At 36.9% G+C, this 17,979-nt stretch overlaps 1 protein-coding gene across 3 annotated transcripts in view; it reads left to right on the top strand.

Moving 5' to 3' along the window:
- The window catches only part of MIPEP (mitochondrial intermediate peptidase), a 65,959-nt gene that overhangs the window by 33,795 nt on the left and 14,185 nt on the right, over positions 1–17,979 (top strand). For all 3 annotated transcript variants that reach the window (XM_064717232.1, XM_064717223.1, XM_064717238.1), the window contains exons 15-16: positions 4,050–4,124; positions 9,711–9,830. In XM_064717232.1, coding sequence (XP_064573302.1) covers positions 4,050–4,124; positions 9,711–9,830 — 195 coding nt within the window. The remainder of the gene's footprint in view (positions 1–4,049; positions 4,125–9,710; positions 9,831–17,979) is intronic.

Raw genomic sequence — 17,979 nt, forward strand, 5'->3', positions numbered from 1 at the left:
ACTCAGTTCAGGAGTGTTGATCATTTATCTACTTGAATCTACATACAGAAATAGGACTTTGTAATGTTCTCTTGTTCTCTATAAAGTTCATGAAGTGTTTAAGCAGCATGGAGTTAATCTGATTGCATACGAGTTCAGAGAATGAGCCTCACTAAAACATCTGAAAGAGATTTGTAGAACATTATTTATGGCTTTGTATTTTCAAAATGACTTGACAAATCTAAACCATGTTTAGTTTCAGTGCAAAAGCTAAGGACCAGACATTGTGTCCCATTTGGCATTTCCATAAACTACTTCTGTTTATTGGTGGTGAAATCTTCCCTTTTCAGACAGCAATTGAGAGAGGCTTGATGTAAAAGTCCAGTCTTGAAGAATGGATTATGCTGGATGATGAGAAGAGCCTGAAACTGCTCTGTGGCTCTTGAGAGTGTTAGATTCCTTCCTTTTAATTGCTTTTTAAAAATTTTAGAATGCATTTTTAAGCCATTATCCAACATATATAAATCTGCTTTTGCTTATGTTGGTTCATCTAAGCTGACTTTAAGAATCTGATATCAGATTTCTGTGTTTGTCATTTAAATACAAATAGATTGAAGCAATGTTTTCTGTTGTGTATATGTTATGAAGTAGTTTGACTTTAAAATCCCATCTCTCTTACATTTTCAACTACACAAAGATCTTTTTGGGGCTTAATTTCTCTGTTTGTTCCCTGATTAATTCTTTTGTGGTGCAAAAAGGAAATTCAGGGTTTTATTTTGTTTCTCCAGTTTTTGATTTATTTGAAAAAAAAACGAGTCCACTTTATCTCCTTTTCAAGGGGAAGTAAGGAAAATGGACAAAAAAGGTAGAATGTGAAAATTGTGAAACCATTTAATCAATATGTTGTTCTCTGTGAGAACATGCATTAATTTTCTTCTTATGAATTAAGAGACTGAGCTTTTCTTTGCTAGAAGGCTGCTAGAAAGCTGTGTTCTGCACCAGCTACACCACACAGCTCTGCTGGATGTTTGCAGAAGGTGGACTTGCTACTGACCCAGTTTGTGTTGGAGGCAATGCAGATAATTTTACAAAGCATCCTTCTTTTGGCATTGCTGCATCTGCACTCTAGTTTTTGCATGGAAACTTAAGGTGGTGTGGTTTCTAATATTCCTACTGAACATAACTGCATCAGAAAAACTTGCTAGTGTAATCTCCTCTTATATTAGCCATTGCTATTAAAGGCAGTTGTAGAAGGACTCATCTTTGAGGATCTGCACTTGTAATCAGTGCTTATGCTTGTGGGAAGAGAAAGAAGTGTTTTGATTATTAAAACATCTGAACTGATGAAAATTGTATTTTAGTAGCATTGCAGGAAAAGAAATTGATGGGCAGACCTTCAAAGATGAGAGCTCATTTAGATGTAGATCATGAGGTTCTGGTCCAAAATATCTTGAAGTTTATAGAAAGCTTGTCTCTGCTTTCTGTGTCTTTTGAAAGGTTGTGCTGTTGAATGTTGAGGAGTGAGAAAGCTTGCAAGCTGTCCTGTCAAAAGGAGCAGGTCTTTTGAACTTAGTTGAAAAAGCTGGCCAGAACAAATCTATTTGTTTCAAGAAAAAAGCAAGCCTAGTTTTCCTTTCATCCAAAAGATCACTCAAACCAGAAAATCCCTGAGATAAAATGAATAAATAGAAAGGACTGTAATTATTAGTTACTAAAGTTGGATTAATCAGGTAAGCTCATGAAGTCAAGCCTTACCAAAATGGGGACATTGCAGCACTTAAGCAGTCAGGGGCATGGGTGCCATTCTGTATCACTGTGATTTTGTTTAATTTCATTTGTAAAGTGCAGAGATACATGGTAGGTCTGAGCTAAATAATTTTAAGCTTTTGTGTTTTTGGAGGCTCTCTTGAACACTGGCCAGTGTTTCAGCTGTTCAAATTTGAACTGAGTTCATTTTTCACAGAGATGGAATTACAAAGACAGTATTGTATTAACATGATTGAACGAATAAGCCCACAGATAGTACAGTTACAATGTGTTGCAATTACTACACAACAGTAAGGAGTTAAGCATGCTTTGGGACACAGGGAATTCTTTTCTTTTAGCTACCATGAAAACTGAAAAATTCATTCCAAGATCTTAAGTTACTTAATGGAGAAGAATAGAAGAGTGGACTCAAAGTAAAGCATGTAGTATTTAAATTTTAAAAATTGAATGGTTATTCAATGACATAGTTTTAGGCAAAGCTCTGTGAAGTCTTTCTTTTAGAAGGAAGATGACAGTCTCATTCTGGTGTTATCAGAGAGTTCATCTTTCAGGAGAAGTGAAGTAAGAATGCTGATACCTTTTTTAAAATTAATTCAGCTACTTATTAAGCAACTGTGTGAGATTGTAATGGAGCAAGGAGGAATAGTTTCTGCTGCCTGAAACAGTACATGCTCCAGTTCAAGACCTGAATGTATCTGTGTGCATGACATTCACAGAAACATACTTTGGAGTGGAGTTGTGATCTTTGAAAAACCCTCTGGAGTCAAATTCTGCTTCCCTGAAATCTTAAGATCCCAAAGGTGTTTTGGGAAAAATAAGTGACTTCTTTATCAACTTAAATGCTTTCAATTTAATCTAATTTTGGCAGTGTTTTTCTGGTGCCAAATTCTACTTGGCTTGTGAATTATGATCACAACACAATCTTTGAGCCAGGTTAGTAACACAGATAGATTTAAGAAAGACATAAATATTTTTTCTCCTTTGCCTTTTTGTCAACAGGTGGTTATAAGAGTGACCTGTACTTTCTTCTTGATTTCACTTTTACTTTCTTCTTGATTCTTTTGATTTTCTGCCTTATTAAATTGTCTGGCTCTATACCATGCTTGACCTAGCTAACTTTTGACTTGGAGAGGAGGTTGCAAGCCTTAGAAAGTACTGCATAAAGCAGCTGCACAGGCAGAGAATTTTTCTTACCTGCTTCAACTTTGAGATTCTAGAGTCAATTGATAAAGTTTCTTCACTTAGGTGTACCTTCTCTAGAGCTGGGTTTTATTCTGTGAGCATTGCTTGTCTGGAATTCATATAATTTGCATAGAATCTAAACATATGACTCTGCCATATCTTGTAGACTTTCTTGGTTTATTTCTTGAATGCTTCAACACACTATAAAAGCATAGGTGTGATTTTAGAGTCAAGTTTACTACCTAGCATCTCTATAACATAGAGATGCTACGTATTAAACATAACTCTATACATGTTGTACAACTTTCAGTACCTTTTTAATTTTTTAGCAAAAATGCAGTTACTTTAACTATGTTCCATTTGTTTGGTTAAGGAAGCTGCTAGGGAAAAAAAAAGAAAATATTTGTTAGGAAAACAGCTCTTGAAAAACTTCAGCAAGTGGTGGAAGAAGTGTGAGGTCACACATTCATAGACAGATGTTCTTAAAAATGTGGCATTAAAAAATCTGGATGTTTTTGCAGACATCTGGATGGAAAGTCAAAAGGTTTTTTTATAATTACTTGAAAAGTGTTTCTGACTTTTCAGTATGTGGTGGCATGGATAATTTTATTGCCATAGATGTGGAATAAATTTAACTTTGTTAAAAATTTCAAAGGGTAGATATTTACTGTTCAGTACAACTAAATATTTTTATGTGGGTTAGGGCAGAAGGTCTCATGCTGTCTCAGTTGAAGTTATGAAAACCCAGTATTATTAAGCTCAGTATTATGAGTTATATTATGTGGGAGGGTTTTAACTGCCCCAGTCTGTTCTTTATGTCTAAAAATAGTAATAAGATCTTTTACAGGCATATAAGGGAATATGGAATTAGTTTATAGAAAAACAAACAGATTTTGCTTAGTGATTTCTCTCTTGCTATGTGGATTAATGCTGATATCTTAATTGGCCATTTAATGCTTTGTTCGAAAAATATTTCCTTCCTCAATGCAAAGCATTTCAAATGTGTTTTAGTACTATAAGGGGTTTTTTTGTATCTTCAGCCTCTTTTAGTAATTAGCTATTTAAACACAATTTACAAATAAACAATAAGTCTAAATGTGACCTGTTTGGTTTTTTTCAAGCCACTACCAAAAAACATGGTGTCAAGACTGTGTGAATCCAAAAAGGTGTGTGCTGCAGCTGATATGCAACTCCAGGTATGTGTTTTGCCTTCTGATTTCAACTCTCTATTCAGCACTTGCAAAACATATTTTTGTTTTTATAATTTTGACCAAATTTTTTATTTTAATGTAGATGTGTTATCTAAGTATATGATAATTTAAGTTAATTCTTACATTAATTTTATGTTTGTTTTTCTGCACATATTCTGTGTTGCCTCTTAAACCTAAATGCTTCTATCTATAGGAAAATATCATGAAAACCACAGCTTTTGAAAATCATTGGATTATCAGAATCCCCAAATGTAGTTTAAGATTGAATTCTTGAGTTGATGGAATCATTTAAGGAGAACTTGAAGTAGAGGAAGTATTGTGTACCTTGGATCATTAAAATATAGTAGGAGTGGGAGATACAGGCTATCACAGTAAAATCAAACCAGCACATCTGTTTACTAGAATGTGATTTGAGTTCCTTGTCTTCTGCAGCTCCAGATGAAAATGGCCACTTGTCACATCAAAATTGCTGGCTGAGCTGTGAGAATGTAAGACTTCTCTCTCATAGTGTTAGGAAAAGTAACTAAATTCATAAACCTTTATTTTCTGTGGGTAGCTGTGATTGATCAGTAATTTCTGTAAACAACCAGTGATGCTGTTCTTCAAAGGAAGTAAAGGAAATCAGATTTCTGTCTAAAATGGTATTTGGCCTTTTTCAGTCCTGCAATAGCAGTTCTCAGATGTGTACAGTAGCTTTAGCATCCAGTAAGCATTTGGTTGTGCTTAGTGTGCTACAAGGTTTTGCTGTTTGATTTTGTTTTCTTCTTTGTTTTTCTTTAAGCGCAAAGCATATAGTTTTTCCTTCTACAGTTAACCTGGTGTTTAGGTGAAATAACTCTGCTAGTACCTTAGTGAAGGTTAGTTGCTGAGATGGGAAAGAAACAAATTTACAGATCTTTGGTATGTCTTCCTTTGCGAAGTGGCCAAATGATCACAGCCCTGTCTACAAACAGGAGTTGGGCTGGTTAATTGAAGTTGATCTGAAAGAGAAACTTCAATATTTGCAGTTTTCTCTGTGCAGTTACATAGATTTTAAACTAATCAGAAGCCTCAAGTGTGGACCTGTAAGCTGTATACATGTCATTGACACTAGTCTAAACACTGCCAGACTGAACACTGTTTTCAGTGTATACATGTATTTTTCCTTGGTTAAATGTAATGGGCTTTTGAATTGGACTTTTGCATTGTGCTTTCAGTGCAGTGCTGGCTGTCAGCAGCCAATGCTGGCTGGGCAGGTGCTGCCTGTGCCTATACCTCTGTGACATGAAAATATAACTGCACTCTCTCTACAGGTCTAATTTTAAAATGCACCCTGCTGGCTCTGAAAGATTCTCATAGACAGGTCTGATAATCCAGAAAGAATGTGGGACAGAATATAAATAATTAGTACAGGAGGTTTTTATAGGGGAAAAAATTTCTGGATTGAAATAAAATTTATACTGTGAATGCTTAATTGTGGACTTTTACTCATGGGGGCACAGCACATGTACAGATTAGTAACCACCAAAATGTTGAGGAGCTCCTTTGACCTGCACCCTTTCTTTTCTGGCGTCTCTGTCCATAACAGCTATGTATCAGTCTGACAGATTTCTTTCAACTTTTTGTATGTATTTGCTATGATTTTGTCAAGATTTGAGACCAAGTTGGCATTGTGGAGGCTGAATGGGCTCAGATATCGAGCAGTATAAGTCACAAATATATTCACAAGTGCCGTGGCCTCCCTGTTCTGTGGTGCAGGAGTGAGTATTCCAAAAGGAGAAGTGATTGCATCAGTTGCTTGTGGTGGGGCTGTGCAATGTCCCTGCCGTTGTTGGCCCTCAGCTCTTCCCTGGGCCTCTTTAGAGTCTGTCTTGGAGTCATTCCACAGCCTGTGGCTCAAGAACACCCACTTCTGGTGGGCTCAAGTTCCTGTGGGTGCCTAATGATTGACTGCTGCTGGCAGTGATTTAGCAGGCTGCTTGCCATCAAATTTTTCTTGTGTAAATTAAGTTAAACTAGTTTCAACACATGGCAAATGACCACAATGCCATTCTGAATAATATTATTAATTTCCTACTTTCAGGCCTATGTTTTTGGAGATGCCAGGTGTAAAACCTGCAGAAGTGTGCACTCATTTCAAAGAGACAAATTGGCAGAGCTATTCTGTTGAATAATTCAAAAATGTCCCAGAGAAGTTGACTACATGGCAAATACAAAGTTAATATTCCATTTTAGAAATGCATATTGTAAGTCATGCAAATTAAAAAGTATAATAATTAATTGAAGCAACATATATTTTAATTTCCAGATGCCAAAATATATACATGCTGCTAGCTGTATACCTGACAATACTGTGAATGATGATTCTAATACTGTTCCTTCAGACTTTGCAAAGACTATATTCTGTATTGATGGCTAGATGCTATGTTAGCTATATTTGACCTTTAAAAGTAGAAAAAATGCTGACAAATATTCCAGCAGTGTGGAATACACCTGGAAGTTGTTCTTCTGTGGTCTGTTCAGGAAATGAATCTATTGGCACATGAAAGTAAGAAATATTGCTGCTTTTTCATAACTGTAATACCTCTGAATTTTCTTTTAGGTGGTGTAATCAGTTACTCATAAGGAAAGATAGGAGAGTCCATACATCTCCTAAGGCTTTTGCCAGGCAGATTGAGTCCCAGAGTCTTTCAGTCAGTAGTAACTTCACTGGAAAATGCCTGAGTGTGTGCATATTAATGCTATTAAGCAGACAAGGAGCTAGAAAGAACTGGAATGAAGTGAAACTAATAAATACCAATGTAAGTGCAAAATAGAGACAATATGAAAATTAATGAGCATTTGATGGCATTTTTATTTTTTTTTACATCTTTTGAGAAATGTGTTTTACTAAAATTAGAAATCATCTTCTGTCTACTGCTTGATATTAAGTATTAGCTTGCTCCTCAGCAGTATCATCTAAAATCCTGTGGTCCTCGGATGTGTTTCCCATTCCTATTTCAAAGGCCTCTGTAAACACACAGAACTGTGGTTTGTAGATGGAAATGCATTGTGGGTATAAAGTTCATCCAAGTTTATTTTCAGGGATGTTTTTTTTAACCGTGCTGTCCAGGTGGCCTGGCTCACAGCTTTCTTCCCACACTGTACATGTGCCAGGATCAAGGGAGAACTTATAGCTGACTTCAGTGACTCATTTCCCTGTCACCACATTGTTCTTTAGACAGAACATTTCACTGGCCTTTCTTTGACATTTCCCCACTTCCTAGCTGTGAGTTGGGCTTTTGCTCCTTGACCACAAACTACTTCACTCCAAATTTTACTTTAGAGAAGGTCCCCTGCAGTGCAGATGCAGTTCCCCCATCTTGTGAAGAACACTGAAGAGCAACTGCAGACTGGTCCAGACAAAGATGGGAGATAGAAAAAAGAGATCAAGGCTGTGCTGAAGCTTGAAGCTAAAGTCTGTTGTCAGATGCTGAAGTTCCTCATGTTTGATTTGGGTTTTGTAGAGAGGAGAGGGGAAGTTAGTGTGAAATGACTACTGCAGAGTTTAAAAGGTCTAAGGTGACAGGAGAAAGTGACCTTTTTAGGACTATTACATGAGGTAATTTTCAGGTCTATTCATGGTACTTACTGTGGGTCATACTCTTAGTTGCCCTTGCTGTCATAAACCTGTAGCTTTTGTTAAAAAAAAAAAAAAGAATGGGATTCTAGTGACTGGGAATGCAAAGCCATTGTAAAGTCTCTTTCTCTTCTCAGATAAATAAGAGTAAAGTATTTTTGCAGTCTAGTGTAGATTTCTCTGTATATTTTTAGTCTGAACAGATGCTTTCTGGCTACTCTGCATTAGTAGGTGGACAATGTTGAGTGCTTCCATGTCTTGTTCAGTGTTGCTACCTGAGACATAAAACTTGCAGTGTCATTAATGGGTGATTGTGTGACTTGAGTCTTACTGACATCTCTTCTGCTCCTTAGCCATGGCTAATGAGGAGCAAGCAGGAAATCTATGAGTAGCTCCTGCAAGTCACAGTTTATTCACCCCCCTGTTTATAACATTCAGTTTTTCTTGGAAAAAAAACCCCAGTGTCTTGTTATTTGCCAAGAGAGATTGTCAAAGGGTTTATCAGAATTCTGTATGTTAGAAGACAGCTTATTCAAACAGAAGGATTATGCTCTTCTAGAAACGGTCACATTTTTGGTGAAACTAGATGTTGTATCCAGAACAAATAAAAATATTCTGAATTCTGATAAATTGTTAAGGAATTCAGAATTATTTGTACTAACATTTCATAATAAAGAATCTTTTCTGAGGTTCAAGGAGTTTTGGTAATTAGGTAACATAAAACATCCAAACAACTTTTTTTTTCATAAAATTTCATGGTTATAGTTCCTGGAACAGTGTGTTTATGTCATTGGGGATGGTCTTGCACATTATAGGAGTGTGACTGGGCCTGAATCTGTAGCCAGATTATTTGCTTAATTCCTTGCAAAAAAGCTTTTTGAGGCTCCTTATTGTCAACTTTCTTATGAAGTGTGCTGACTGCAGGATGACCTGACCTCTTCCCTTGAGCATCTGGATCGATCAAACTACTTAAAAATATTTTATGTTGTAAAGCAGTGGGTGTCCTCTGTCTTCCTTGCACTTCCACAAAATACAAAATCTTCATACTAAAAAAAAGGCTGCAATAATTTCCTCTGTCCATGCCTCTTTCATGTTTTTTCTTACCGTTCCAGAGACTCTGCCTTGCTGTCTTTGCTTGGAAAGTCTTTTTAATGGTGCTGCTTTCCCACTCTCTGAACACCTCAGTTATATGGTCATGCACCTGCATTCTGCTGTAGTTCACATGCATAAAAATTGCTTATGGATCAGCTCTTACCTCTGGCACAGTACCCTCCTGGTGCAGTGTGCTCTCAGCTAAGCTTACACTTAAGCAATTTATTGCTCTGATGGTGAGAGCTAAAATAAAGGAAAGATTGGCCTTGGTACTACACTGATGCAGGGCTCTGACAGAAACTCAGTAGTGTTTACAGCTCTGTGTAGTGGGCATGGTGCTTTTAGGTCAAAGGTTGGACTTGATAATCTTGGAGGCTTTTTCCAACCTCATTGATTCTGTCATATTCTTAACATAATTCTCATGTTCGCTGCCTAAGCCATAAGTTGCCCCTGCAGGGGTGAGGTGTTCTCATGGCTGCATGTACACATCTTGAAATAGCTTATTTTGCAGTGTCCACTTAAATAACTTCAAAATAGAAATTTAAAAATACTTTTCTTGAAAAGGGGAATTGCTGGAGGACCTTAGGGACAGATCTTAACTTTTTTAAAAGGTGCAGACAGTTTAGTGCTCCCAGTGTTATAAATGACATAAACATGGATTTATGAAAGGTCATGATGGTGGTGGTTGATGAACTCCAAAAATCTGTTTCTCTCCTCATATAACATTAGTATGTTATGCTAATTATAGAAGATTTCCAAACCATATATATTTAAACTATTCCCTCTCCCTAGTCCATCTCTCATGTTCTTTTCTTTGTGTCTTTTTTGGTTTTCATATGCCAATAACATGTGCCAAAGACAAATGTGTTTTCTCTCTTCAGGTTTTTTATGCTGTCTTGGACCAAATCTACCATGGTAAACACCCTCTAAAAAAGTCAACCACAGAAATTTTAAAGGAAACACAGGAGAAAGTTTATGGATTGCCATATGTACCCAATACAGTGAGTAGCAACAGAATAACTGTATAAACTGCATCTTCTCTTTGATAGCATAATAATGCCCCTTCCTCTCTATGACCCTTGCCCTGCACACTCATGTGTTTACTGCTGTATTGTTATGTACTCACTATATTGTTATATACTCACTTTATGCAGAGAGTAGGGATGTTTTTGTATAAATGTAGTCTTTTAATGGTGAACTTCATTACCTTGCCTTTATTTTCTTAATAAAGAAGGCACTGGAAACAATATATTGGAAAGAGGGTTTATTTGAGCTTTTCAAAGGCTGCTTATAAAAGGCAAGCAAAACACTGTGGTGCAATTGGTGTGTGTATGCTGTCAGCATGAGAGAAGGTGTGAAGCAGGAAACAGAAGTGTGTTCTTCTTCTCACTGTATTCCTGTGACCTTTATCATGTCATTTATACTTTCATGTGTGATGTGAAAGTGAAGAAGTCTGGAGTTCTACTGAGCTATCTAATTTTGATCTTCATCACGACATGCATTTGTTCTGTACATCATGTGACAGCCAAAGATGTAGTTTGTATACGGCAGTTACGGGGTTTCCTGGTCTGTGTGAAGCTGAATTCCTGCCTGGAGCATGGCCCCCTCAGTCACTGTTTGACACTGTGGTCAGAATACCTAAATGCTTTTGCTGCTTCTCAGGAAATGTACTTTCCTCCTTGGCAAAATGTCTTTCCTTCTCTGAATACAGTGTTGGGAGATCTGTTCCCTCATCATAACTGTACTGCCCCTGCTCACACCTCCAAAAGAGTGTAACATCTTGTCGTGAGGCTGTGATCATTTTGAAGTGGGACAGCAGGTTTTGGCCTGGAACTTAATCCCAGCAAAATATACTGTGAACTTCTGAATAATCAGAAAGTCTATATTTATATTTATATTTATTGAATGTAAAATTAGTGTCAAGAACTGTAACACAGTTTAAATTTTCAGTAAAATAGTGTGGAACAATGCATTAGAATAACATTACTACTCTGTAGAGTATTTAATGTCTGTAGTTTTTCTTGCTGTCCTTCGCTGTTCCTCCCTCCAAACCTGAGACACGTTCGCATGTTTAATTTGTAGTCCAGTTTAAAAAAAAAAAGCCTTGAAGTAAGGGTTGGGGTTTTTAAGTGAAGAGCATATTTCTTCCTTACATTTGATTTCAGAGCTAGACATTGAAATACAGTAGTAGGGACCAGGTTTTTTTTTTTTTTTTTTTGTCTGTTATTTGGCTAGGTGCTTACAGAGCTGGTAGAGAAAACAAAGTGTTTTGATTATTTGAATTTATCTGTTCTCTATACTTTTAGATTCCATTATGTATTGTTAAGTCAGGCTTCTATGTCTTAAGTTAGTGGTGTTGGATAAGAGAATTTCTTCCTTAGTGAAGATCATCTTCCCTGCATTAATGTGGTTTTTCTGTAGCAGCATTGTCTGTCAGGGCTGCAAGCATCCATTATTATCTCTTCCTGATGAACCATAATTCTCTTTTACTGCTCTTGACAGGCATGTAAACGGAGTATATATCCTCTGAATGTACTTGGTTGGGCTTCAGTCTTATTGTGCAGACTTATTTTCTGGAGTAGAGGCACAGCATGTGTCTTCTGTCATTCTCAGGCACAGCTCAGATAATAGGACAATTTGCACGTGTCTTTTTGTTACAATGCTTTTAAAATGAGGCATACAGACTACACCTAGTAAGTAAAAGCTACTGCTGCACCTATGGGCTGTACTTGTTTAAGGTAAACCTAAGCATTGTGTGTTACATGCTAACAGTAGAAGGGATAGTGCAAAAGAAGCTCTGTTGGGGGACAGCAGAAAATAAGTCCCGTTAAAGTCTGTATTTGCCATTCAAACAGATTTTGCAGGCACTGGGGCAGCTGGCATTGCACACAGCCATGTTTGCTTTGGCTGCTTTGATGCAGACGGGCACGGAGCTGGTGCCACATGCAAGGCAGACAGGAAGTCAGATGGAAGCACGGAGAAACAGCACCCCACTAGACTTTGTTTGTCTGAATAATGCAAATCTCAATATCTGGCTGGCCACTGCTTATCTGTTCAAAAGTATACAGGGTTTACTGCTGGCTCCTGGAAGATGAAATTCCACTGGGATTTCATTGCTCTGTTACTGAATCCAGAAGCTGATGATTGCCAGGCAGGGAGCAAGGAAATGTATCTGCCTGTTTTTGTAGAGTCCGGCAGTTTTTGTTGCCAGAGGAGATTAGTGTTACTGAGTTTGGAAAGCGAATAGCAATTTTGCTATTCACTGGATTCTTGAGTCCTTGTGATCCCTCTAAAAAGCAGCCAGTCTTCTTTTTGATTCTTAGGTAAGCAAGATAAACATGCTAGTAATGACCATATATTTTCCAGCCATTCCTTCCTGAATGTACATTTTGTCAAAATCTGTGCACTGTGGGGAATTCAGTACTCTGCTTTTGCTCCAAACTTTTGTTCAAATCATAGCTTATTTCTTATCTCTTGTGAAGTCAGTTTTCATTAATTATGGCCTGCCTTGCAGTTGATGATACTGTCTGCTTTTAGAGTGTCTCCCATGGTCTCTTCTACATTTGTCCCCAGGATGCCCAGAGAGGCTTTTGAAAATGTATCGGGTGACCCTTTGATCAATCTGAGACATGATCAAAGTTTCTCCCCATAATCTGTTGCTTAGTGCACTCATGTCCCCCAAGTTCTGACTTGAAAAGTACTTTCCTTTGAGACAGTTATCAAAACTTAATGATATGCCATTGCTAGTCCTTCGCCAAGCATAATAATTCCTATCTCCTGCTGGGGGCTTGGTTCAGTATTGTAACAGAAAATGACACACAGGGTAAACAGACTCTGCAATGATAGTGGAGTTTGCAGCCTCCTGCAGTTACAGAAAGAGCTCTCAATAATGAAGTAGTAGTACAATAAACACCACCTGCCCAGATCATCATACCTGTATTTTCTATGTGAAGTAGTTTGAGTTATTAATTCTTATTTTCAGAAAATTATGGACTCAGTATATTAATTGTCTTTCCCTTGTAGTAACCTTTCCTAATCTGGAATTTTGGTGGGAGATGGTTTGACTGTGGCTGTGAGGAAAAATTATTTTGAAGAGTGAGGCACAAGGAATCTGGGTTCCTTTTCAGATGACTGCCAAACAGTCCCTTTTGCATTTTTCAAAATTACATGGTCTTCTGGTAGGCTTTTTTTCCAGAAACAGCTGAATTTCTTGTGTGGTACTTGAATACAAAGTGAGATGCTGGAATTTAACCACACACATCATTATAATTACTTTTGATAGGAGGCAACATGTTGGTATGCAGGGCGCCTTTGATATTTTTTGGAACACTGAATAATTTGCTATATGCCTTTTTGTTTTAACATATTAAAAATACATATTGCTGCAGAAGAACCACCTTTACTGGTACCTTAAGGTGTGCATCAGGTTACAGGTTTAATTATGGCTATATAGTTTTGTCCAGAGTGTAAGTTTCTTTGGCAGCATGGCCTATGGTTACTAGTGTTTGGAAAGACCAAAACACCTGTGAGACCAAAAATGTTAGCCAGCCAAGTTTGCCCACAGAAGACAAGGCAGGTATTGTGAGAGATACCCTAGAGCAAAGATGTGTTTGAAAATGGTGTATCACCAGTGTGGTTGTTAGTCTGTCTTCTTCCTGCAGCTGGGAGGACTCTGCCCAGACAGGGATCCTGACCTTGGAAGGCTCCACCTAGGTCCTTGTCTTAACTTGCTGTGGTTGTGTCTGTCATGTTCCTGACAAAGGAAATCAATGGATGAGATGCAACCTAACATTTGGAGTGCTTGCTCAGGGAGGCTCAGGAACTATGGGAAGATGTGGCTTGCCATGGGAGCTGAAAGCACACGTTTTTCATTAACAGGGAACATGCAGAGGCATGGGTGTTTGGTCAGCTGAGGAGGAGTTGATGTCAATAGGCAGAACTGGCTTCTCTACAGAGAGAAAATAGTTTTTGCATCACACATGGTTGCCATGAGCCAAAGCCTCCTGTTCTGTTGTTGTTGAAGAAAATCTGTGTGCAAGAGAGTGTAGTTTTAACAGGCTTATTCCTCAGCCTACTGAGGGCTGGCTGGCAGTTTGAGTGAAGTATCTTATTACAGAATTTGCCATCTGTGTTCTTGTGGCATCTGTTGTCTTAGGATTTCTTGTTAGGTTTTTGGAGTGACTACTAATGTGCAGTTGTATATAACTCTGTTTTTTGTATAAAATTTCATGTGAATATCAGTAACGCATATAAAAAGAATAAATAGTCAGACTGAGCAAGCAATGAGGCAGCTGGCTTAAAGTAAATAAGAGATAACCTTTAACCTCTGATGGTAAAAGTGGTTTTGAATTCTGAAAACTTAACTCAAGTGGTGAACATAAATCTTAAAATTATTGGTAAGGAAGGCTAAGTAGTGGCCACCTATTAAATTTTAAACTGCAATTTCACTTCATATTTATTCTGTCTAGAACCTTCCAAAATTCGTTTTAGATTTATTAGGCTAAACTATGATGTAACCTGAGAACCTAAGGAAAACTGAAAGCCAGATTAAAGAAAACATCAAAAACCAGTTACAAGGTAGAGTGGGTACTATTAGCAAAGAGCTTTAAAAGAAAAAATTCTGGGTGGCAGATGAGAGAGTAAAATTTATGGTGCTAATCAATAAGATGCTAAAAAGAACTCAGTGGAAGAAAAAGCCTGTATATCTGACTATCTGAGAAAGGGAGGTTATTGGAAAAGTAAAAGCCAATAAAAGTGTGAAAAACAGAATACAGGATAAGTTCTAACAAACCAGAAGTAAAACTGTGGAAGTTTCAAGCAGCTTAGAAACCAAACTCAGCAATAATAATTAAAAACAATGCATCAAAAAGAGGAAGGCTGCCAGATATTTGCTGGAACTGGAACATAGCTAAGTATGATGATTCAAAAGACATTATGTAGTTATCCAAGAGACTGAACAAACCATACAAACCATCCTGATGCAAAAAAGATTTGGCAGTAAAGGACCAAGCCCTGTAAAACTTTATTAAGATAATAAAAAGTAGAAATCATTGTACGACTAGAGATAATTAATAAAAGAATGCAAGAATTCAGAACAAAAAAGGCTAGAAATGCTGAGTTGAGATTTGCAAGTAGAGAAGGTAATAGAATTCCATAATTACTCAAGAAACAAGAGGAGAGTGGGAGAAAGAGCAACAGTAAATGTCAGAGAAAGCAGTGATATTCTGTTCTGCCTCAACATTTTTTGAACAATAAGTGAATTTTGATTAGGTAAGTAATACATGCAGGTTTTGAGATGGATTAAAACAGTAGTGAGATTACAGAATAAAACAGAATAACTAGATTAGATGTAGTCAGATTTTCAGAATATTTAAGCTTGTCAGAACTGTCAGTGACTTGGAGTAATTATCACTCTCAAACTCATGAAAAAGTAGTAGTGTTATGATAACTGCTCTTATGAAGGGAGAAGAACTTGGGAACTGTAGACTAATTGTTCAGATTTTGTCACTCAAGTAATTGCAGCAATTATTAAGCAGCTCGTAAGTACCTTGAGAACAGTCAAGTGAGCAAAATAACTCCAGTTTTGTTAAGAACTGCCTCAGATGGAAAAATCCACTTTCTCCCTAAGACATTGATTGATCTTGGAAACAGGATGTAAGTAATTGATAGCATAACTCTATGCTTAACAAGCTTTCTAACACTTGCAAGTCATAATGGCACTACCAAGCTGTAGATTTGTTGCTGAGTCAACACACAGAAAACATGCTGACAAAGCAGGTGGAAGCTTAGTTTCAGACAGGGACATTTTAAGTGGACATCACCAGGAATCTGTCCAGATTGGAAACAGGAACTACGAGGAAAGTTAAGGAAATCCAGTATTGGGCTAGCAAAGAGAAATTTATATGGGCATACGTGAATGGTATTGAAAATCTTTACGAGAAAAGTATTTGGAATTGAGTTGGTGATTATTTGTTTCTTATTAATGAGAAAATAGTAGGAGAGGAAAACTTGTGTAATTTATAGCAAGTGTGATTATGGGTAGTATCTAATCTTTTAAAGTATTGTTAATTTTTTTGCTCATTTGTTGAAGAGGGAAGCAGACACCCAGTATGTCTCACATCTCTTGTAAGCAGTTTTAGAGAAACCACTGTTGCAGATCACAGAGACATAAGTTTCATAGTAAAGCCAGAGAGCCTTTATAGAGGATGGCTTTTCCACTTCTCCCTCTGCAGTTACTTGAAAGGTAGTGATGTTGCTCATATTGCACTTTTTTGAGTTTTGAAGAGGGATGAAGTCATATGTTATTACTCAACCCCTTGAAGTTTGTGTAACCCCTTCAAGGTAATTTTTTACCTTGCCATGTTGGAAACTAAAGTTGTTTATACAGAGTGCAAGTCCCTGGATTAGTTTTCATATGAGCCTTTTTAAAAGTATACTGTAAAATCAAATTGAAGGGTCTGGGTCTGAGGAAAAGATTAATAAAGGAGTGCACAGTGAACTCTGGGGAAGTGATAGTTCTATAAATAATTAATAGCTAAAAGCCATTTCAAGAAGATTGGTGCCCTGCTGAGGTCAGTATTAAAGTAGATGCTGGGACTTTCAAAAGCTCTTAAAGTCACCTTTCAAGGTTTGTTTAGGTTTCTGTCTTTGTGGAGTTGAGTTCATTTTATGATAAAGAAAATGCTGATAGCAAATACTCTGAAGATTTGTTTTCCGGGGGTTATATGACACTATTCACTGGGCAACTATCTACAGCAGTAGAGTGTTTACAGATATCATAAGATATGAAGCACTTTTAAGGAAATTCTTTTTCCAGGTGTTAGCCCCATGAAACTCAAACATACTTTAGTGATAGCATTTGCCATATTTACCATGTGGGAGACCATTTTAAGAAGCAGTGCAAGAAGCAGTTGCATACATCTCCTGTTAAAATTCTGAATATATTTAGGTGTATTGTGCATATATATGAAAGCACAGATAGCTTCATCTAGTTTGATATAGTTCTGTTTTCATGGCTCACATGTTCTTTTTCCCCCCTGAGATTGCATTACTGGAGCTATATTTGACAGTGATATATACAGCTGAATACGTCATTGCCATAAACACAGCCTAGAGAGTCTGAAATGAAATTCTCTTCAAGTGCTGTGGGGGACTATCTTTTCTGTGAAAAGTCAAACCAGAAAAGAACAAAACAGAGGAACTGTTAGCACCCTTGCTTCACAGGAGGTGGCTGAGATGAGATGAACGTAATTTCTTTAAATTCACACTGCACTTGTGGCAGATTAAGGATTAGAGTTGTGATCCCTTCAATCCATTTCTAAAATTACTCTAGTAAAAGATAGTAAATAAACAGTAAACAGGTAGTGATTTCATCTTCCAGTGTTGGTTCAGATACTTTACTTGATTAAGTTGTACTTGCAAATACATTTTGCAGTTACCATGTTGCTTAAGGTATTTCTTGGTTTTGTAAGGGCTTATTTTAAGCAGTGTTCATGATGTTTATTTTAAAATAATAGGTCAATACTTAAAAATAGGTTTAATTGGAAAAGTAGTGTAAAAAATTTGTGCTTCAGTGCAGGTCTGTATGCAAAGGAAACAGTGACCTGATTCTGTGTATCTCAGGCTTATGAATTTAAAGCTTAGGCAATTAGAGAAATTACTAATTATAATTGAAGAGGGAGTTATTGCATGTGTTTGTATATCTGTGTAGAATTGCATGGTAAGACATGAAAGATTTGTTTGAAAATCATATGTTTGCAAATTTCTTATATTTTACTTCAAAGACTAGCTCTAATTTTTACAAGTAACACTGTCTCTTAACTTGTCCAAATAGGATCGGTTAAAGGATACAATAAAGAAACAATTTTCATATCTCTGTGTCTTGAAGATTTGAAGCAATGCAAATCAGATGTACAGATTTTTGATGTCAATATTCTTTATTATGATCTCCTTCCCTCAGTCCATTTCTGGGGAGAAGAGGGTATAGAGTAAATAGTTCTAAATGATTTTGCTGTAAGCAGCTCAAATTCATGAATAGTTTATAAGTAAAAATGAAATATTTTTCTTTAAGCAATTCAAAGACCATATGGTACATATCTAGAATCACCTAAGTGGTTAATTGAATGTTAAATTCCTTTCCTCTTCCTTAGT

This window comes from Zonotrichia leucophrys, chromosome 1 (genome assembly GCF_028769735.1).
Source record: "Zonotrichia leucophrys gambelii isolate GWCS_2022_RI chromosome 1, RI_Zleu_2.0, whole genome shotgun sequence".
In the NCBI taxonomy this organism is placed as follows: Eukaryota; Metazoa; Chordata; class Aves; order Passeriformes; family Passerellidae; genus Zonotrichia; species Zonotrichia leucophrys.